Source organism: Thunnus maccoyii, chromosome 23, assembly GCF_910596095.1.
Source record: "Thunnus maccoyii chromosome 23, fThuMac1.1, whole genome shotgun sequence".
NCBI lineage: Eukaryota > Metazoa > Chordata > Actinopteri > Scombriformes > Scombridae > Thunnus > Thunnus maccoyii.
In genome coordinates, this window is record NC_056555.1 from 14,831,962 (window position 1) to 14,852,090 (window position 20,129).

Below are 20,129 nucleotides of genomic sequence, written 5' to 3' on the forward strand. Positions count from 1 at the left end.
ATTCTATAAGAATGCCAAGAGAAAGAACAAAACATAGATTTTAAGCTGGAAGAGCAATAGAGAGTTAAAGGGTTTATGGCTTTTGATTCCCTTGGTGTTGGGTGTGGTGTCGGTTGTTACGTGGGAAGGTTCGTAGATTTTTACCTGAGTCTGAATGCGATTGAGGCCTCGGAACCAGAGGATCTGGCCGCGACGGAGCTCCCGCTCGGCGTGGTCAATCTCATCCATGTCCTCCAGCTCCTCCAGCTCCTCATCTGGGATCTCCTCTTTCTGGGTGCCATGGCCCGCCGTTTTCAAGAATTTTAAGCGGCTGGTGGGTATCGAAGAGATTACCTAGAAGACATCAGGATGTATATGAACAACACTGACTTACAGTGTATTGATATCCCTTCAGGTGACATTTTATTTGCCACATTTCTGGGTGCATCACAGCCAGCGATCCTGAAAACGAGCTGCCGATGGTACGTGTGAGTGAGTCGGTTTGAAGTTGTCTGGTTTGCTCCAAATCTTCAAGCCCGTTCCACAGGGAAGTGACAGATTTAGATCACAAGAAGGAAGAAAAGCAGGATTCTTACACTTCCTTCATTTAATTATTGAAGCAACTCTAATCCAGGATTACTTGAAAATCTTTATTTCTATCAGGCACACAGACCTTTCAGTGCTGCCATGTTTATCTGTGCCTTGTGAAGAATAAATCTTTTTTAATTAATGAGAGTACATATGACTTATTATGTGCACTGCTCTGTAGGATGAGTCTGGACATCCTGAGCAAACTAGATGGAAAGAATTATATCAAACGTTCATGGTGGAGAGTCTGCACCCCTTCATCTCTCACAGTCAGTAATTACAATGAGGTAATTAATTTTAACTTAACAAACAAAATCTAATAATATAATTCAGCACTGATAAAAATGTGTTCACAGGAAAAATAAGATTGTAAAAGTTCTTTGACACTGTGGCCAACTAATTCAGCTGGCTACTTACAAATTTAAGCTTAATCAAATTTTTTTGTAATGTTCAGTGTAACTACACAACATGATTTATTTAAATATCTGTGTCCATCACTTCCCTGCATTACAACATACTGTTACTCTGCCTCACTACCATTACATACCCACTGAGCCAGTTCCAACACAGGGGGGCAGTGTCATGCCATATTTTTGCAACAGGCCAACAAAAAGGTGAAGCTCAGCTGTATTGTCACATCATACCTGTCCCCATAGTAGAGAGCCAAAACCTAAGAAAGTGCACCACAGCCACTGGTCAATGGTCAGAGCGACGCAGCTGAAAGGCTTCCCGCCAAACTGCACTATGACGATCTGGAGGAACAGGAAGAGAGAGGTGGAATTAATTAGAGAGAGCAAATTTAAGTCTCATGGGGCATTTTTTTAATGTATTAGTCACCAAGCACATTCATACTCTGGCCAAGCTTATATTTGGTGAGGGAAATATGATACTCTGTTCTGTGGAGTGCATAAAACTGTTCCAAATCCAGAGCACTGTATGATTTTTGGGTTGGAATTTCACACAAGTTTCCACTGAGAAAGACTGCATTAACTACCTTGAAAAGATGCCTCATTATCACAGTTATAGTACTGGGGTTTTTTTTTACAGGTGCAGGAGGAGAAATTTTGCATTTGAGAGGGAAAAAATCCTAACAAGTTAGCCACAGAAGACTCAAGTCTACTTTACCTGGATAATGAAGGTACCAAAGACAATACTACAGAAGATAAGGTTGTTGAAGATGCCTTCAAAGACATTCCTTTCACCATGGATCTTGCGGGCATTGATCTCGTTGAAAAGCTGCATCAGTACAAAAGTATTGAAGACAATGGTGTAGTGTTCAGAAGGCGGGGCGTGGAGGGGTGTATTCCTTCCGCTGTCAATGTCAAACAATTTCTCCCCTACAGAGCAGTCGGAGAGAGAAGTTGTTATGATAAACTGAGGGATTTATCCGGTAAATGCACACAAAAATATATAGAGAACTACACTTAGCTTCTTACCGGCAAAGAGCAGCGTGAAGATGATGATTAGCTGGTACACTCCCTGGCCCAGGATGTTCTTCATCATTGTGCGAGAAATGAGAGGCTTGTTGCGGCCATATGGCTTCCTTAGCAGCAGGGCTTCTGTGGGGGGCTCTGTGGCCAGGGCTAGTGAAGCAAAAGTGTCCATGATCAGGTTGACCCATAACATCTGCACAGCTTTCAGTGGAGAGTCCTGGAGGCAAAGAGAGAGAGAGAGAGAGAGCGAGAGAGGCAGCAAATTAGGTTGAGGAGGAGGAGGCGGGGACCAGAGTGACAAATAGAAAATAATAAACCATCGACATGATTCATCACTGTCTCACATAATATCTCAAATAACACAAATTCAGACCATCTTCTGGTATTTCAAATGACAAGAATGTGGAAAACAAATTATTCGAGTCCAAGTTTTTACGCAGAGGCAGTATGAGCACTGACGACTGTGTGTTTTGACGTGAGGTCTAAAGGCTGATGGGATAAAATCCTTCAAGTGAAATGACAGCCATTTCAGTGTCTGTACAGATTCTATAAGTGCTATCAGCAAAATGAGGACTAGATTTGTGTGGAAATTGCACAGATAATTACGGCTGGAAAATAAATTAAGTGTTTAATATGAATCTGATAGAAAAGATAGCTCTTAAAGTTGTGTATTAGGCTAGAAAACACACCACATGTTGACTACAAAAGACAGAAATCATTAAAGAAATTCACAATTGCTTATAATTTCTTATGCACGAGGAAATTCAATGAATCGGCCACTTAAACAAAATACTCAAGATGAGCAAATTTGAGGGTGTAGGACAGATGTTTGCATATTTACAAAATTATATTAGGCTCTGTGTTTCCCTGCAGATTTTACAGCTGGATCTCCATGGTGAGGCTATGGTGAACTGGAAACTTCACTGATCTGAGCTATTTCAGTCTGACATTGCCAGCTGTAACTATTCCAGTGCTGTTAAGGCAAAGTGTGAATTACTGAATAACCCATTTCACAGTTTAACAAGTTTACCACCCTCACACTAGAGACCACTGCCTTTTTTTTAACCAAGTGAAACAAGCTCAGTTGGTGCCAAACCTGTGTGATGCAGGCTCCCGTAAATGCTACGATGACAGCCACCACATTGACAGTTAGCTGAAACTGAAGGAACTTGGAGATGCTGTCGTAGACGTTGCGTCCCCACATGACGGCTTTGACTATGCTGGAAAAGTTGTCGTCAGTCAGAATGATGTCAGATGCCTCCTTGGCCACGTCTGTGCCGGCAATACCCTGGAGATGAAGAGATGATCAAGGATCTGTCTACGCCTGATCACAACATATTTAACATTCTCATGACCACTACTGCTCAAAATTAACTGTTGTGGCCCAGTTAGCAAATAATGTTTGGGCTTCTTCCAAGCTGACAACCACATTTCAATGGATTATTGATGGGATCAGGCTGTTGCAGGTATTAAATGACCTGTGTTATATTTTATTAGATTTATTTATTAGAATCCGAGTCTAATTAAAGATAGCAAACACTGAAAACTCACCATAGCAAAGCCAACATCAGCTTTCTTCAATGCAGGACCATCATTTGTACCATCTCCTGTCACTGCTACTACTTGTCTCTGTTCTATCACTGTGCTGTCAATAATACCTAGGAAAGTAAAACAGGTTTGTAAAATGAAACCTCTGAAGCCTAAAACAACAAACTAGTGACAACAAAACATTTTTTATTTGTTTAACCCACACTGGGAAAAAAAGTACAGAAAGAAAGAATTACCTTTGACTAAAGTGTGTTTGTCTGTGGGGGAAGAGCGAGCCAGTACTCGTAGTTTGGGCCAGATCTTGTCAATGCGTTCTTGTTCAATCTAGAAACATGAAACAAATAACTAATAGTATCCCAAAAGTAAGTTTTCAACAGTATCTGAGGTACGGTATTTTGCTGTGGCCCACCTCTCCTTTTTCATTGCGTATCCTTCTGTTGAACTCTTTCCCCTCCAGGCAAATGAAGTCGTCTCCAGGCTGTAGGATGCCACACTTGGTGGCGATGGCTCGAGCTGTATTGATGTTGTCCCCAGTCACCATCCGCACTGTGATGCCAGCACGTTGGCATTTCCTGATAGCATCTGGGACCTGAAATAAAAAGTGGAAACAATGAATGAGGAAATGCATTTTAGTTTTGCATATCACTAGGTATATCAAAGTTCTTGTTCTAAGCTATATTTGTGATACTATCCCTGTAATGTGAAAGCGTCATTAGTACTTCTAGCAAGCAAAGTTCTCTTTCAAACATGACAAAATATCCGATACTGGTTGGCAGTAACGATGCATCATAGTGGTGTCAGTCTGTCAGTCTTCTTGTTCAAAAACTGCTGACACAGTATTACTTAACCTCACGCTGACGTGCATCAACCACTAACCTCGGGTCTAACGGGGTCCTCAATGCCCACCACACAGAGGCAGGTCAGTCCACTGAGGATATCATTTTCGTTGTCCCAGTCAGGCTCACCCTCAGAGGCAGCGAAATCTCTGTATGCAAGGCAGATGGTCCTCAGGCCTTCTGAGGCCATAGGCTCGATCACTTTCTTAACCATGTCATCTCGATCCCGTGGCCGAAACACCTTCGACTCACCGTTTGCTGTCAGGATTTTATAGCACCTGAGGGAAAAAAAGAAGATATATGAATAAGGGTAGAAAAGGGGGGAAAAAGACAAGAAGTACAGGAGCAAAGGAGGAAGAAAGGAAATAAGGTAGTTGAGAAATGTGTGTGAAGAAGGAGTTAGGGACATAAAAGTAAATGGTAAAAAAATAATTTAGATGACATAACAGGGTAAGGGGGCAGAGGCAAAGACAAAGCATTTGAATGGTGAGCTGCAGTAGTAAGAAGTCACACTAAGCCCTCTGTGGGTTAAAAAGAAGCCTGCTTGGTTAAGAGGCTTACAGAGTTGTTACCAGCTCATTTTCTCAGTGCCTGTTTTTAAGTCGCAAAGTAAGGGGCTTGGGTGGGACGCACTTGAACTTCTTAGCTGCTTAAGACATTACACATATCATTTACTGCAAAGTCTGGCCAGCTGTAACAAGTAAAAAAAACCCCAAAAGAATAACCTTTCACTGATTAGAATAATTTGTCGTCTATTTGGTCAGAATAGTATAAAATTCCAAGAGAGACACACATATAAAGATAAAGTCCAATATATAAAACAAAATACAGAATGAACATTAAAGATTAAAAACAGGTTTCTTACTTTTTTAGGAGAATTTCTGAGGCCCCTTTGCTGAACATACGATAGCTGCCATCAGCCAACTTCAACACAGTGCTCATAGACTTGCGGACTGAGTTGAAGGTGTAGACCTTGTAAAGTTTCTCTTCGGGGATCTCGTTGCGAATAGCTTGGTAGTCACGCTTCAGGTCAGCAGTAAAGCCCAGCAAGGCACATTCGGTCTTGTTACCCACCTGGCGAGGCAGGCCCCCTTCTTTCTCTGGAGGCTAAAGGAAGAGGTGTGAAGAAAAATTCATGGCAAAAACAATATTCCAAGTGATAGAAAATGTATTTTAGAGCCATAGTGCTTTTCTCAGACCTACCATGATCTTAGTAGTGTAGGCGCAGTTGACTGCTATGCCAAGAATCAAGATGTCTAAAATGGAGGAGGGGATATTCTCCGGTTCAGGGACCTTCCGGAAGTGTTTTTCAGCAATGTATGCCTGCACCACAGTCATGCGGTTCATGGTCAGTGTTCCAGTCTTGTCAGAGCAGATGGCAGTAGCGTTGCCCATGGTCTCACAAGCGTCCAAGTGACGCACCAGGTTGTTGTCTTTCATCATTTTCTGTACAAAGATAAACAAGATATAAATTGATAAAAGGAAACTAAACTCCGCAAATTCAAGAAGAAATTACAAACTGTGCAACCATACATTTTCTGAGTTTAACATAACTCCAGCTTGTACAAAACAGAAATTAGAACAAAGAAATATGTACAAAGGCTACACTAAGATTGAAATTAATAGCGTTTTGATTGGATAAAGCCTTCTGTTGGCTAACAACTCCAGCAAAGGGGATCATAGCTTGGCTTTAGGGTATCAGTTAGCCAAGTCTCCTTGTCTTAACAGCCTGGCCTGCTAGTTTTAATAGGCTGAAATGTAAGCTGGTCAGCACTGGGCACAGGTCACTTGGCTAGGAGACTTTACCTTAACAGAGTATGCCAGGGAGATTGTTACAGCAAGCGGGAGGCCTTCAGGAACTGCCACCACCAGTACAGTGACGCCAATGATGAAGAATTTCACAAAGAATTGAATGTAAATGGGTGTGCAGTCCTTGATCCAGGGTAAATTCTGGATCCAGAAGGTGTCTACTACAAACAGCACCACGAGGATGATAACGGTGATGGCCGACATAACCAATCCTGGAGGGAATGAGAGATTTGGAAGAAAGAGGTTGGTAATCAATCATAAATGTGATTTGTCACACTGGAGAAAAAAAAACCCTGTAGATATTATTTACCAATATGTTATTTCTAATGGGATTAATTCTTTACAGGAAATTGGAGATATAGAGAATGAAGGAGACAGTGGATGAAGGGATAAAAGAGTATAGACCCATGAAGTTAGTATGTAGTACAATCTGTAGCATTCAGCTGTGCCAGAATCAAATGTTTTTGTTTGACTCACCTGCTTTGCCAATCTGTACAGCTAGTTTGGTAAGTTTGCCCTGGAGAACAGATTTCTCTTTCTTTGGCAGGTTGGCCTTCTTCTTCTCCTCTGCATCAGCTCCCTCATCACTGTTCAGAGGCTGCATTTCCATTGCAGCACCGTCCTGTGCTTTAGCTACAGCAAAGAGCAAGAAAAAGTTGTTGAATGCAGTGACCTGCCATTTAAAGTACTTACATTTTACTGGTATCAGGTGGTGTACACAAATATAATGTACACAATTTGATATTTATAGAAAACAACATTATATTGATTCCAGAAATCACACTTTCTGATCAAACCAGTTTAGCAGTTGTAACAAATCAGCATAAGCCAAAGAACAAAGAAGCTCTTATTCTATAGTCTGGCACCACATAACATTTAGATCAGCCTATTTGCTTATATTTGCAAGACCTGAAATGAAACTGTCTTCTCAACCTTTTGCTGCCACACCAGTGAATGAATTAACTCCAGTAACAACAATAATCTGTATTTTACTGGAGCAATTTCAGCTTAAATATTCAGAAAATAAGTTTTTTCTAGATTTCCCATGTAGGTTTTGATAACTAGAACGAGAGGATCCACAATTTTGAACTAGATTTTATTTCCAGATATTTAATTATCTGACATAAGAAGTCACAGCAAGTTGCTGCAGAACCCTGTGAGAAAAATTCTGGATTATGGGAATCTGTCAACATAAGAGAGTGAAGCACTACATTTGAACATAACTGATTTATGAAAAGTGACTTCCGAGAGGACATGAGATGTCATCACTCAAAAATTTTAACATGATTTTTTTTTTGCTCCCCTTTTAATCCATGGAACTTGGGAAATGTCACTGTAATTATGTTTGCAGTGATCTGACTGCACAGTAATTAGATGACAGATTTGGAGGTGTAATTACCATACTCCCACCTAGGAGATTTAAAGAACAGGTTAGCCAGCTGGTAGCACTGGGATCTGTGGAATCACATCATCTTTGGACAGCAGCCACAGCAGTTGCCAGTTGAATTCCCATAAATCTCCGTCATCTGTTCCTCAACATCCCTCAGGACCTCCCTCCCTTGCTTGCAGAATTGACGGGAATCCCAAACCCACATCTAACCAGGTAACCTTGGAGACGTAAAGCCTCTAATGGCAAAAGAGGGAGGAAAGGCAGCCGGCAGGCCAGCAGGGGCTGGTCTCTGTCGTGTCACTCACCACGATAAAATCATTAGCTCTGACGGCCACTGAGGCTGCTGCTGCTGCTGCTGCTGTTGTTGCTGCTGCTGCTGCAGGACAATTGACACATCTTTCCCATCTCTCTTAACTTGTGTTGATATCATTACTGAGTGTGTGTCTTGTGTCATTTCTGCAGACTTGCTTTTATAAGCATAAGCAACCCTTGTCCATCGGGTCAATGCAAAAGCTTTATTACTATGGTATGGATTGTAACATGGTATTGTGTGTGGATGCGTGTAGCAGGGAGAGGAGGGGCATTAACACTGGGCTACTGCAGCTGCTGTGGACTGTGGCTTGTTCTGCACTTACATGGCCTGTGTAATCTCAGTCTAAAGGATTACTGTTGATTCCTGGCAGGCAGAGGGAATCTGTGCACCAGGGACTAGCGCCAGGGTGGTGGTTACAGACCCAAGCACTGCTGATCATAGTGTCCCAGCAGGACTGCAAGGCTGGCTAGCTGGCTAAGATACCGCTAAACAGCCTCATTATCATTGTTGTCAGCCTGAAATTACACCACTGCAAGTCTTACAGTATGACTCTGAATAGTTCAGATTGGGACATCAATAGAAATCAAATAGTGGGGGCCTGAGGGAGAGTCGGAGAGAGAGAGATGGGTGGGAAAGCAGATGTTCTGGCCCCAGAATTGTTGCATGGCTTTAATCTCCTCATCACTAATCGCTATAACTGGATTCAGTAGCACCTGCTGCTCAAAGCGCAATGTGCCAGGGAAGGACGAGAAAGGAGGAGAGAGACAGAAGGGAGGGCCAGACTGTACAATGGGTATGCAAGAACAGCCAGTACTAAGTATACACTGACACGGGGTCATGCCAAAATATGCAACTCCTCATTACTTGCATTAAACCACTGTAGCCAATTATTAACAGATTGAGGCTTTAACCTACTCCCAGTGCTGCTAAATGGGGAGGGACACTGATAAAACCAAAGGCTAATACATAAAGGCAGGCGCCAAGCTGTAAGGCAATGATACATGCTTGTGTGTGTTTGTGTGTGTGTGCGTGCGTGTGTGTGTGTGTGCGTGCTAGCAACTTACCTTTCTTACGATTTTCCACTGATCCATCCTGCTTTTTGTCTGTGGAAAAAGATACCACGGAGTTAGCAGCTGTAAGGAAATAACTGGAGTGCCTGTATCTGTACTACTACATACCCCTCTTTATGTATAATATTCTCAAATTATATACATTCTCTTTGAGTTAATAAAGGCAGAAAAAAAGCACAAAATTAGCAGGATTGAAAGGCAAAGAAGGGCAATAAAGCAGTGCAGCAATATGATAAATGTTCAGTTAACACAGGACTGTCCTTTGAAATATAAAGAAAGAGAATTTAAAGAAACCCTGAACTTAGAATTTGCTGCTGTACTTCAAATGTACAAGTATTCAAACTCTATTGCAAACTACACTTTTCTACACAGGCTCGATCCCTTTTTGCTTCCAACATAAAGAAAAAGGTCTCAGTGGGAGAGGATGTATCAACAACATGCAAAATTGGTGGTAGTTAATGGAAATGTCCACCTTTGGTGTAGACACATCAAAACAAATTGAAATAGCAAGGTAAAAAAAAGCCAGGGGATACCAACTTTTTCTCTGTTTCTTCTTCTCCTCCTTTTCCTTTTTCTCTTCGTCATCGTCTTCATCCTCGCCACCCCCAAGTAAAGTGAAGATAATTCCAGTTTGAGAATTGACACCGACAGCAGTGACCACCATTTTCCCTGAGCCCTCCATCACATGGGTGCCTTTGGTCACACGAGGAAAATAACACAGTCAGTAAGTGAGGAAAGTGTAAGTACAATATCTGACTAATGTGCCATGTTTCACTTTGTTTCCGACATTACTTATACCATGTCTCTGTTTATACGTTTGTGTTAGCTTTTAGCTTGACCAAATTAACATTTCACTTATTTGTTGCTCTGACTTGCTTTTTTATTTTGGTTCAGTCTGAATGTTGAGTTAGATTCCTTTGCTTACTGAGAGGGTGGTTTAGCCAGACTTTCAAGTGGGATGTTAAGCTACACACAAGATGGAGAAAATAAATGCAGGTTTTCAAATGCAGGCGATAAATACAAAAGAATGCCGCGCTAGCAAGTAGAAAGACAAAGAAACACAGTCACTGATGCAAATATCCTACAAACCTTTAATCAACAGCCTTTAATCAAAAGCCAATTGACAATCTCAGTGAATTAATGGAAATCTGAGAGGGAGGCTACAACAGGGTTTTCACCAGAGTTTAATATCTCTGGCTCTCTATTCCTCTCAGGACACAAGAAAATAACGCAGAAAAAGCCAATAACACAAGAAAAGACAAGATAAAAGAGTAAGAGAGAGAAGCATTTAGAGGTTCTCTCATGTCTCCGTTAATTAGAAGATGTTTTCCTTTCATTCGTGAGAGCGATGGCAGAAGGGATTCAGCCTGAGCTAAGGGAAATCAAAAAGCAGTGGTGGAGCAGTGTGTACGTACACACACAGACACACACAGTACAGTACAGTACACTCCTCTCTCTCTCGGAGGTGTGCCGGCAGAGAGCCAGATGAAAAGGTGTTTCTGCAGAACTGACTATTTCTTCAAAGGAACTGAGCAGAGAAATCAGCTTGGTTTGTGCACACGGAATGGACTTGCTACACAGTAGAAATAAAACTATGCAAGTTAAATATTTCTAGTTAGTCTTGAAAGCCGTAGAAATGAGAGAGTCTTCTTTAAAAGCATAGCCAAGTTATCATCAGGAAAGGAGTGATGTAATATATTGATTGCTGATAAATTCTTAAAAAAAAATCAATCACTGGTTTCAACTGCTTATAGCTTTTTAAGTAAACCCCTTGTTTCATATTTTATAAAGATTGTTGATGTAAATGAAACACTTAACATAGTTCTGAAGCTAATGAATGCAGGATGACATGTTGGTCTACAAGCTGTCTGTTATCTTGTGAAGTCACTAAACCGGGACAGTCCCGGTATTACAGTTCAAGCACTGAAACAGTGACTTTCCGGCAACAATAAAGCACCTGTGTGACAAGCTGATGATGTCATATCATAAGCACATCCATAATTGTTTGGAGTCTGCCTTACCGATTAAAAGTATGTTTGTGTTAGGGAGCATTTGGGATGTTTCTCACTCGCTGGATGACTCATGGCATTGTGAACTGATTAAGTCTTGATTAAGACCAAGATTAGTACAGTTGACCTCCTTGTGCACATGACCAAATAAAAAGTCATCTTGATGAAATTGCGCAAAGGCCATATGTAATGCTATATATGTTATTTAATTTGAATAAACACTGAACTCACACAAAGAGAGACTTTGAAGATTATGTGCGTTGTATAATTTAAATTAACACAGATTAATTAGTTTTATAGATCATTTCTAAACACTAACAGTCAAAGTTATGCGCTCAATCAAATCATTTTTCAAAAAACACAACCTATATTGTCTTTTTGGTAACAACCAGCAACAACCAGGACTATTAAAAACTTAAATTTAAGGCTTCATGTTACCTGATAACAGCATAGGATCTTTTTCTTGTGTTTTCTTGACATGGTCCGACTCCCCCGTGAGTGAGCTCTCATCTATCTTCAGATCATTACCTTGGATGAGGATTCCATCAGCAGGCAAAAGGTCACCTAAAACACACAGAAAAAACCTTCAATTTGGAGGAACAAAAGTTGACAAAATTAGAATTGTGTTATCATTTTTGAATGAGTCTTGAATGAGATTATATTCATCCTAAGAACTGAAAATATCCTCTTACCATATTTTATTTGTGCAATGTCTCCAACCACGATCTCAGCCACAGGAATTTGGATAACTTGTCCTCCACGGACAACAGTAAATTTCTGTTCCTGCTCGATACGGCTCTGGAGGCCCCTAAACTGCTTCTCTTTACTCCAGTCATTGAATGCTGTCACCAATACCACGCAGATAACCGACAAAAGAATAGCGGCACCCTCGATCCAACCTGCTTCTGCCTCATTTTCATCCTCCGCACCGCCAGCAGCCTTTCCACAGTCTGCGGATGGACAGGAGCAAATTAGTAACAACAACCACATCATCACCTCATCATCCCAACACAGCAATGCAAATCATTAAGAAGAGAGGGAAATTCATTACATTTTACCATTAAGAACTGACTAGATAAATGATGCATGAAAAAAAAAACTGAAAACATTTGTTTAACATAGAATATATTACTTAAGTCCAAACTATTCAAGCATAAGAAACATGTTAACACCTCACATAGTATGCTAATATCCTTAAATAATAACATAATAATAATAATAATAACAACCTAAATAACATAAATCATTAAAAAAGGAGAAAGGAGGACTGCTTACGGTCTCTTTCGGCATCTGGAGGTTTATAAAAAGAAAGGCCTAGTGAAACTATGGCTGCCACTTCTAGGATAATCAGTGTGACATCCTGTAGCGCCTCCCACACTAACTGTAAGAAAGTTTTGGGCTTTTTGGGTGGTATTAAATTTTGCCCAAACACTGTTTTCCGCTTCTCGATGTCTGCAGGCTGCCCGCTTAGACCTGCGGAGAGACAGAGAGAGAGAGACAGAAGAATTTCATTCATAGGAATTTTCATTTTAAAATCTATCTTGGCATGAACTGTTACACTACAAACAACATCTTTTCACTTTTACTTAAATATTGCAAAGTCTTAATTATGTGCCACATAATTTGACAACAGATGGATGTGGTACTGTAGATATTTAGATTACAGGAAGAGAGCTTGACTCAAAATTAAAAAAAAACAAACTCTGAGCCGCACTCTCGTCACTGGGCCTCTAAAAACATTATCTCCAAAAGGAATCAGCATTTCTGACAGGACACTGTGGAGGCGACAATGCTGGGCAACAATGACACACATTCTGTGGGCATGTCAAACATTTACACCTCTTTCGGGCATGCGAGAGAATGTGCGGACAGAGGTCAAATCTAATCCCATAAATTGCCTTTTAAATACAATGTCCGGCTGACTGGAGAGGTTGAATCAACCTTAGACTCACAGGTTCCTATGTATGCTGCTGTACTGTTATAGAGTCATCTCTTTGACACATTACATGTCTGGGTGGCTTGAGACCCATTCATCCGTGTGTACAGAGAGCATTCTGCAGCCACCCATTCAAATGCCTCCACATTCAAGGCACAGTCATATATTCAAAAGGGCCTTCGCACATTTGATGATGCATGACAGTTTTTCAGTCCTATTCATGCCGACTGACTGTGTGTAGGTGGCTGTGCAGACTGGATGGAGCTGTGTGTGAGTGTGTGTGTGTGTGTGTGTGAGGCAGAGAGGAGGTGGAGCAGGATTGGGGGCCAGGGAAGAGTGACTGTGTGAAACTGTTACTGACAGGCAGATGGGAGTGGGTGGGGGTCGGGGTGAGGGTGCAAGGGACTGAGACTAATAAAGAGCGGAGCTACTGACGGCTGAAGGGAAGCTGCACTGGGAATAGGATCGTCTTAATAGGGAAAAGGATCAGTGGGGTCAATGTATGGACAGAAAGAGGGAAGGACAGACACACAGACACAGAAACAGACACAGAAACAGACACACACACACACACACACACACAGACAAAGTACAGGTACAATGCAAATCATGACACCACATTTGGATAATTAGTCTGTGCAGTGACAACAGTGTAGGGAGTAAGGTACATTGTTCTTCTGTGAAGGGGACGTTTCTTCATCTGGTACGTACAGAAACTGATGGTGGAGGCTGCAGTTAAATTTTGCTTTTTTTTTTTGCTTTTTCCAGGCAAAGGAAACTGATTTTGCTACTTAAAGACTAAGTGAGAAAGCTAAGACTGCCTGTTGACAATCAAATCATTTATATAATTTGTCTATTCATAAAACAAAACTCATGGGATGAATAAATATCTACACCCTGCTTTACTGTCCTTATTACGGTTTCTTCCTTTGACTACGATATAGTGCACTGGGACTTACCCAGAAGTAAAAGGATTTTTAGGTGCGTTGCTATATGAGTGTTAAAGTGATCACATGCCTACCAAATCTGAAACTGATACTAAAGTCAGTTTTAAAAGTCACTATCAAGGGAACCCTCTATTCCCACGAGCACATGGCAATTCACCTCATTGTTTCCAAGTTTCTGCTTTTTGAATGTCATGATTTCTGTCTTTGAAGAACTGGTAACCATTTTTCAATTGAACTGATTCCAAAACAATCTATACATCACTGTAATCAGCAAGATCATATAATAAAATACAACAATTTTAGGGCTGTAATTTATTATTACTGTGTTTTTAATATAATCTCTCTATTATTTTCCATGTAATTCGATTAGCATTTAAAATATAATAAAGAGGGTAACCAACAGCTACAAAAGTTATCAAAGTTGATTAATTTTCTAACTAATCAAACAATCTACTCATCATTTCAGCGCTAAATAATTTCAGAAACTATAATTAAATAAGATGAACAGTGCATTCACAGTCAACCCAAACTACTGCTTCCCTGCTGATTCTCACCAATGAACATTATACATGCCCATAATTAAATTGCATCAATGACAAAAGCACTACACTTTACTCCTGAGTGAATTGCTTCGACATATTAAAATGAGAAGTCATTTTTTCAGGCAGACTGGCAACTGCCAGGCATGTACTATCATGGCTTTAGAATCAGTTTAATTAAAACACTCCCTTTCCCGTTTCTACCTATTGCTCACTCTAATGAAGCAGAGAAAAAAAGAAGAAAATAATCCTATGTCACTAGTTACATGGTTAATTGACATTACAACCTTGCAACAACACATACTTTTCTAAGAGGGAGGTGAGAAGAATGACAATGACTCATCAGCGCAGCTCCATTAAAAGGCTACGGGGTTTATCCTGCATAGCTGCCTGTTGCTGCTCCCTGGCTGTCACCGTCTGCTTTGATTCTCTATGCCTCTAATGAAAACATGCTGACAGCTAATACTCCGTTCAGTTTTACACCACATTTTCCCTTTGCATTAGTGCAATAAATACAAGTGACAGGGAACGATCAACATGTCGTCCCTTCATTGGATACACAAACAGAAAATAGTTTGGCCTTGGCCCCTCACATCATTTGAGCACCCAGAGTGTGTCTCAAGTCAAGCAGCTAATCATTAACCATTTAATTTGGATGCTTGTCCCCAGCTGACCCCTGTGAGTACTGTCATTTTAGCCACCAGTGAGGGGTCAAGGTAAGCCTTCACTCTGGGTCTGTCACAATCAAATGAAATAGGGATGTTTTTTTTCTTTACTGCCTTCACATAATTGTCGGCAGAGAGGCATGAGACAACCCCGTCAATGGACAAAAAACTTACTTAATCTTACTTGCAAGAGAAAATGTACATTTCGTGCATAATATACCAGTTAAAGTACGGTCTACAAGTTTCATTGAGAAATGAGGGTTTTTGGATCATTCGACCTTCAACTGATGTAGGCATAAGAACTGCAAGTAAGACAACAGTTACTGTCACTAGTGCAACACTATCACGCAGTCCTCAGTTCCTCTCTGAATGCCACCAGTGCGTGAAAAGATTTTCAGTCAACATATGTAGATGATATACAAATAGGTGTCGCTCAGAACATTTACATAGTTCTTGTCATTTCTCATAAGAACCTTCTTTATGCAGACAAATCTGCTTAACAACTAAGTTGAATCTGAGACATTGTTGGTTACGTCATTCAGTATTTTGGATGTCCTCTGTGACCTTTGTGACACACTTAAATATGACAAAAGTGTTTATACATATCCGCAAGTCTGAGTTTATTAATATGATATTATGCTCATCTGAGTGTAATTAGGATAACTGGATTAAGGGATTTCCATCAACTCTGCTCAAGTCATGATACATGATAAAAGTAATGCTATGACTCATTGCATTACATTTATCATGTGAAGATTGGATTACGCAGGTTTACATGACGGTACCCACTGGGTAGCAACTGATACAAGGAAAAGTATTTTCCTGTAACAAGTGGAAGAACAAAAGGGAAAGAAGTCTTCCAAAATGCAAAAAAAAAAAAAAAAGTTTCTGGTTACTTCTAGGAGGTGAATCTTTTATTTTTCTTGCAATTTTACTAAAATTACGTTGAGTTGTTTTTAGACTTCCATTACATGGTTATCATTATCATTTTGAGGCTTTACTGCCTCATGCTTCTTTTCCATTTGCAGGTGATCAGGGCATATTGGGTGTAATGAGGAGGGCTTTGCTTGGCGTTGGCTTTACAATTGTGCTGCACCCCTCATTAATATAGCATGATCATTCCTCTTACAAAAATTAATGTCGTCATGCACAGAATACAAAAAATGTGTTTTGGTAGCACACTTTTGTGAAACTAGTATCACCACCCTACTCAGGAATATTGGGAAAAACATTGAATAAGATAACGCTACACCTGGCAAGCTTATGATGGCATCAGGTTCAAATCTTACTTATCAAACAGAACTTTCTCGGTTATGATCAGTGATGTCTCTTCCTCAGTGGCCCCTCTGACATGTGGTGTTCCCCAAGGCTCTATGCTTGGCCCCCTCCTGTTCTGTGTGTATATGCTGCCTCTGGGACATATAATTCATTAAAACACTATTCAATACCATTGTTATGCAGATGACACACAAATTTATGTCCCATTAAAGACCAGCAAAGAAGTCAACTTTCATCATTTATCATCTTGTCTGTCAGAAATAAAGTGCTGGATATCCCAAAATGTTCTCCAGCTAAATGAACACCTTGGCTCCCTGTCTACAAATGCCAAACATGCAGCAAGAAGCCTGAGTGTAATATTTGACAGTGACCTCACATTTGAAAAGCAGCAAAAGTCCTTCACTCATGTTTTTCAACTGAGGAGCATCTCAAAAAAGTCCTTTCTCTCTCGACCTGATCTTGAGAAGGTCATACATGCTTTCATATCATCTCGGTGTGATTACTGTAATTCGCTGTACAAAGCTGGTACAAAACGCAGCTGCACGGCCTTTAACAAATACTAGAAGACAAGATCATATCACCCACTGGTTACAAATCAATTTTAGAATTGGTTTTAAGATTTTACTGCTTACCTTTTAAGCTTGGCTTAGCACCCAGCTACATTGCAGAATTATTATTTCCCTGCAACCCCGAGAGCAAACTCTGATGGTTATTCTTCTTATCCTTCTGCCTATTGTTTTATTTTTATTTTTAATCTTATACTAGGGGAATTTTATTCTGTTTTATTTTTTCTGATTTTACTGCTTAATCATAGTACTTAAATGTTTTAACCATATAAAGCCCAAATTAAGTTTATTATTATTATTGTTATTATTATCATCATTGTTGTGCAGGAGAAGCAGGCTAGACTGCAAATTACATTAAGGCCATGTGTCTGCACAAACACTAAATGTCTGTACTGTACTATCTGTACTCAGATGTACTGTGATCTGAGTCTGTGATTTATCACTACTCAAAGTAGCATAAATAACATAAATCAGATTTTAACTCTTGTTTACTTCACAGATGAATGTTCTAAAACCACTAAAAACAATATGAAAAGCCACAATCTAGGCCACCATTGCCCACCTTTGATAACTTACTACAAGGATACACAAGAAACCAATTGTACTTTCAAAGGTTTCAAGCAAGGAATTAATACGAGTGGATCACCATACCTCCACAGTTCCACAGTACAGGGAAGAAGGGCTGGCTATATGCTATATCCACTTACTGGCAAAGCCTATCAAAGCACATCATTTGAATTCAGACATGAAGACAAGCTACGCCAGCCCCCTACATTATAAAGAGTAAACTATCATTTAACAGTCTGAACCTTCCCGTTGAATGAGGGGGTGTGGTGTCTGGTATGACAGATACTGGGAGCCTGTCAGCTTTTATGAATTACAGTCCAAATGTGGAAGCCTCTCAGCTCACAGTCAATTGGATCAATAGGCTGGAACCCAAATATTTGACTACATTAAAATAGCAATCAACAGGGAATAACTGCGAAAGGGAAAAATAAGGGAACACTGTCAATAATATTGATGTGAAGTGGCCTTGCCCATTGGATGAGACTCATTATTTAGAGGAAACAGGAAGGTCTGATTGGGAGAAAATAAATGCTGCTGTGCTAGTAGGGCTTTCTGAAAATATTTATACTGTAGTGTAATTTCATTTTGTCCAATATTACAGCTAAAAATGACAGACGTTCGACACCTCTGTTTTTTTTCCCCCTTCAACTTCACAAGAGTCCCTTCCGGGCGTCTATGGCCGCTCCGCTTGACCAAACTTTGTACTGCATTAGAGCAAAAACAGCTGTGAGTGCCAAGATGTCAGCAACTTCCAGCTTAATGCAGACATCTGGGTACACTTAGGATTACAATACTATGACCCTGAGCTGTGATATTCAATGCTGAGAAAATGTGGTAAAAGGGTGGGAATTTTGTTAAAACAGTACTCCAGTGGTTTAGTATTGCTCTTACACACAGATGGGGGACTCACAAGAGACGGATAAAATAAATAAATAAATAAATAAATAATGGTCACAACTGATGTGGCAGAGGCTCAGACATCCTAACTCCTCAAGCAAGACCATGAAAAATAAGAAGAGCCCATACAGTAAGTACACCAGCTCTGCCAAACTAATTTTTTGCAATCATAATGCCGGCACAATTGATACAGTGAGAACACCCATTAACTCAGTTGTAAATGTCCAATGTATGAGTCATTTTGCAAAAAACATGCCTCCTACACTTCCCTTTTCATTATACCCTACAAGCCAAATCAATACCCATGTCTTTCAAACTCCATGCCCGAGTATGTCATGCAGGCTTCCAGTTAGAAATGTGTAATCTCCGAGACCAAGCCAAAGTAACCCTGGTGACATCACTGGCATTATTTTCCGAGGCTTGCCACAGAGCACATTATACAACTGTTTTCACAAGCGGAGAGTAGTATTACCCCATGACGGTTTTGATGTGTAAAAACAGTTCCCCTTTAAATGTTATTGAAATTTACATAAGGGACTATGCTACTAGAAAAAAAGGAGAGAGATAGAGAAGAGCAGAACTGAGGCGAAACTAGTACTTTTATCATCGTGGTTACTTACTAACACAGAGAAGGCTCCAAAAAGAAAAAAAAAAAACAGTCGGCATGCACAAAGGAATTGAGCTCATACAAATAACACCAGGCCAACTGCCAAAGCTACAGGTATTAGCGAGCTGTCTCTTTCCACCGCACAAGGGGATCTTCACCACTATTGAAACAGGGCCTTTTTGAGAGGCACAGCATATCTTGAAGGACGTATGTTTAAATGACTAACTTGGAAAAAAAGAGAAAATCCTAGTTTTGATGATTTTTTTTTTTAAAAATCGGTGACAAATGCCCTTCATGCTTTACCGTTATTTCACTACAATGCAGCACTGCATTTAGAAAGCACATTATACAGTGAGCATAGTTCATTCTTTTCAAACTCAATGTATTGATATGTTACTTGCCCACATTAAATCAAATCACAGCCCAGTGAATTGAAATCTAGCTGAATTTGGGAGATCTTTGGTGTTACCCAGATTTATGTGGTAGCATAAATAGCTGTGGCAGTGCAATGATTAATTACATTTAGCCTACTCCAAACAGGTCATGCTTTAAAGTCTTACATTCTGAAAACAGGTTAAAGTAGATTGGTAAACTTATCCAAAGCTGCAACAGGAAAGTTCAGTCAAACTTATTTGGGTGAAGAAAAAAAAAAAAAAAAAAAGCTTGGAAATGTGGAGGATTAGCAAAGGATTGGCTTAAGAGGTTCGAGAAATGACCATCCAACTAATTAGAAATCCCTTTTCAATTGTCAAGCTCCTGTAATCTTAAATGATGGCTTAATTTCCCAAGCCCATGACGAATGAGCTGATTGAAACTGCAAGTATCAAAACTTAGTGGCTGTGTACCAAGTGGAACAGCACCTGCTGCGAGGGGAAACAAAATGTGAACCTATTCAAGCTCATCAGTGCCGTGGGCTGCAGAAGTAAAAACAAACATTTCTAAATATTGAATAAAAGCTGCCTTGAATTTGCAGGGTGGAGAGTAAACTTTTCTAAATATCTATTTTCAGTAGAAAACTAAAAACAATATAATATTCTCTCAGTTTTAAATCATACAGTCTGCTGACAACACAGCTACAAGAGAGGTTGAATATTACCTTACCTACTCATACACTGGTGCTTGATAGCAAAAAGTATTGAAAATCTAATGGGC

General features: G+C 40.1%; 1 protein-coding gene across 2 annotated transcripts in view; it reads right to left on the reverse strand.

Annotated features, from left to right (window-relative positions):
* The window catches only part of atp2b1a (ATPase plasma membrane Ca2+ transporting 1a), a 42,231-nt gene that overhangs the window by 6,062 nt on the left and 16,040 nt on the right, over positions 1–20,129 (reverse strand). For both annotated transcript variants that reach the window (XM_042402807.1, XM_042402808.1), the window contains 18 exons: positions 12,251–12,448; positions 11,668–11,925; positions 11,414–11,539; positions 9,504–9,659; positions 8,961–8,999; positions 6,671–6,826; positions 6,191–6,405; positions 5,588–5,830; positions 5,250–5,491; positions 4,425–4,662; positions 3,958–4,137; positions 3,785–3,872; positions 3,552–3,658; positions 3,097–3,288; positions 2,004–2,217; positions 1,693–1,904; positions 1,212–1,319; positions 145–333 (listed from right to left, as the gene is read on the reverse strand). In XM_042402807.1, the coding sequence (XP_042258741.1) occupies positions 145–333; positions 1,212–1,319; positions 1,693–1,904; positions 2,004–2,217; positions 3,097–3,288; positions 3,552–3,658; positions 3,785–3,872; positions 3,958–4,137; positions 4,425–4,662; positions 5,250–5,491; positions 5,588–5,830; positions 6,191–6,405; positions 6,671–6,826; positions 8,961–8,999; positions 9,504–9,659; positions 11,414–11,539; positions 11,668–11,925; positions 12,251–12,448 (3,161 nt within the window). The remainder of the gene's footprint in view (positions 1–144; positions 334–1,211; positions 1,320–1,692; positions 1,905–2,003; positions 2,218–3,096; positions 3,289–3,551; positions 3,659–3,784; positions 3,873–3,957; positions 4,138–4,424; positions 4,663–5,249; positions 5,492–5,587; positions 5,831–6,190; positions 6,406–6,670; positions 6,827–8,960; positions 9,000–9,503; positions 9,660–11,413; positions 11,540–11,667; positions 11,926–12,250; positions 12,449–20,129) is intronic.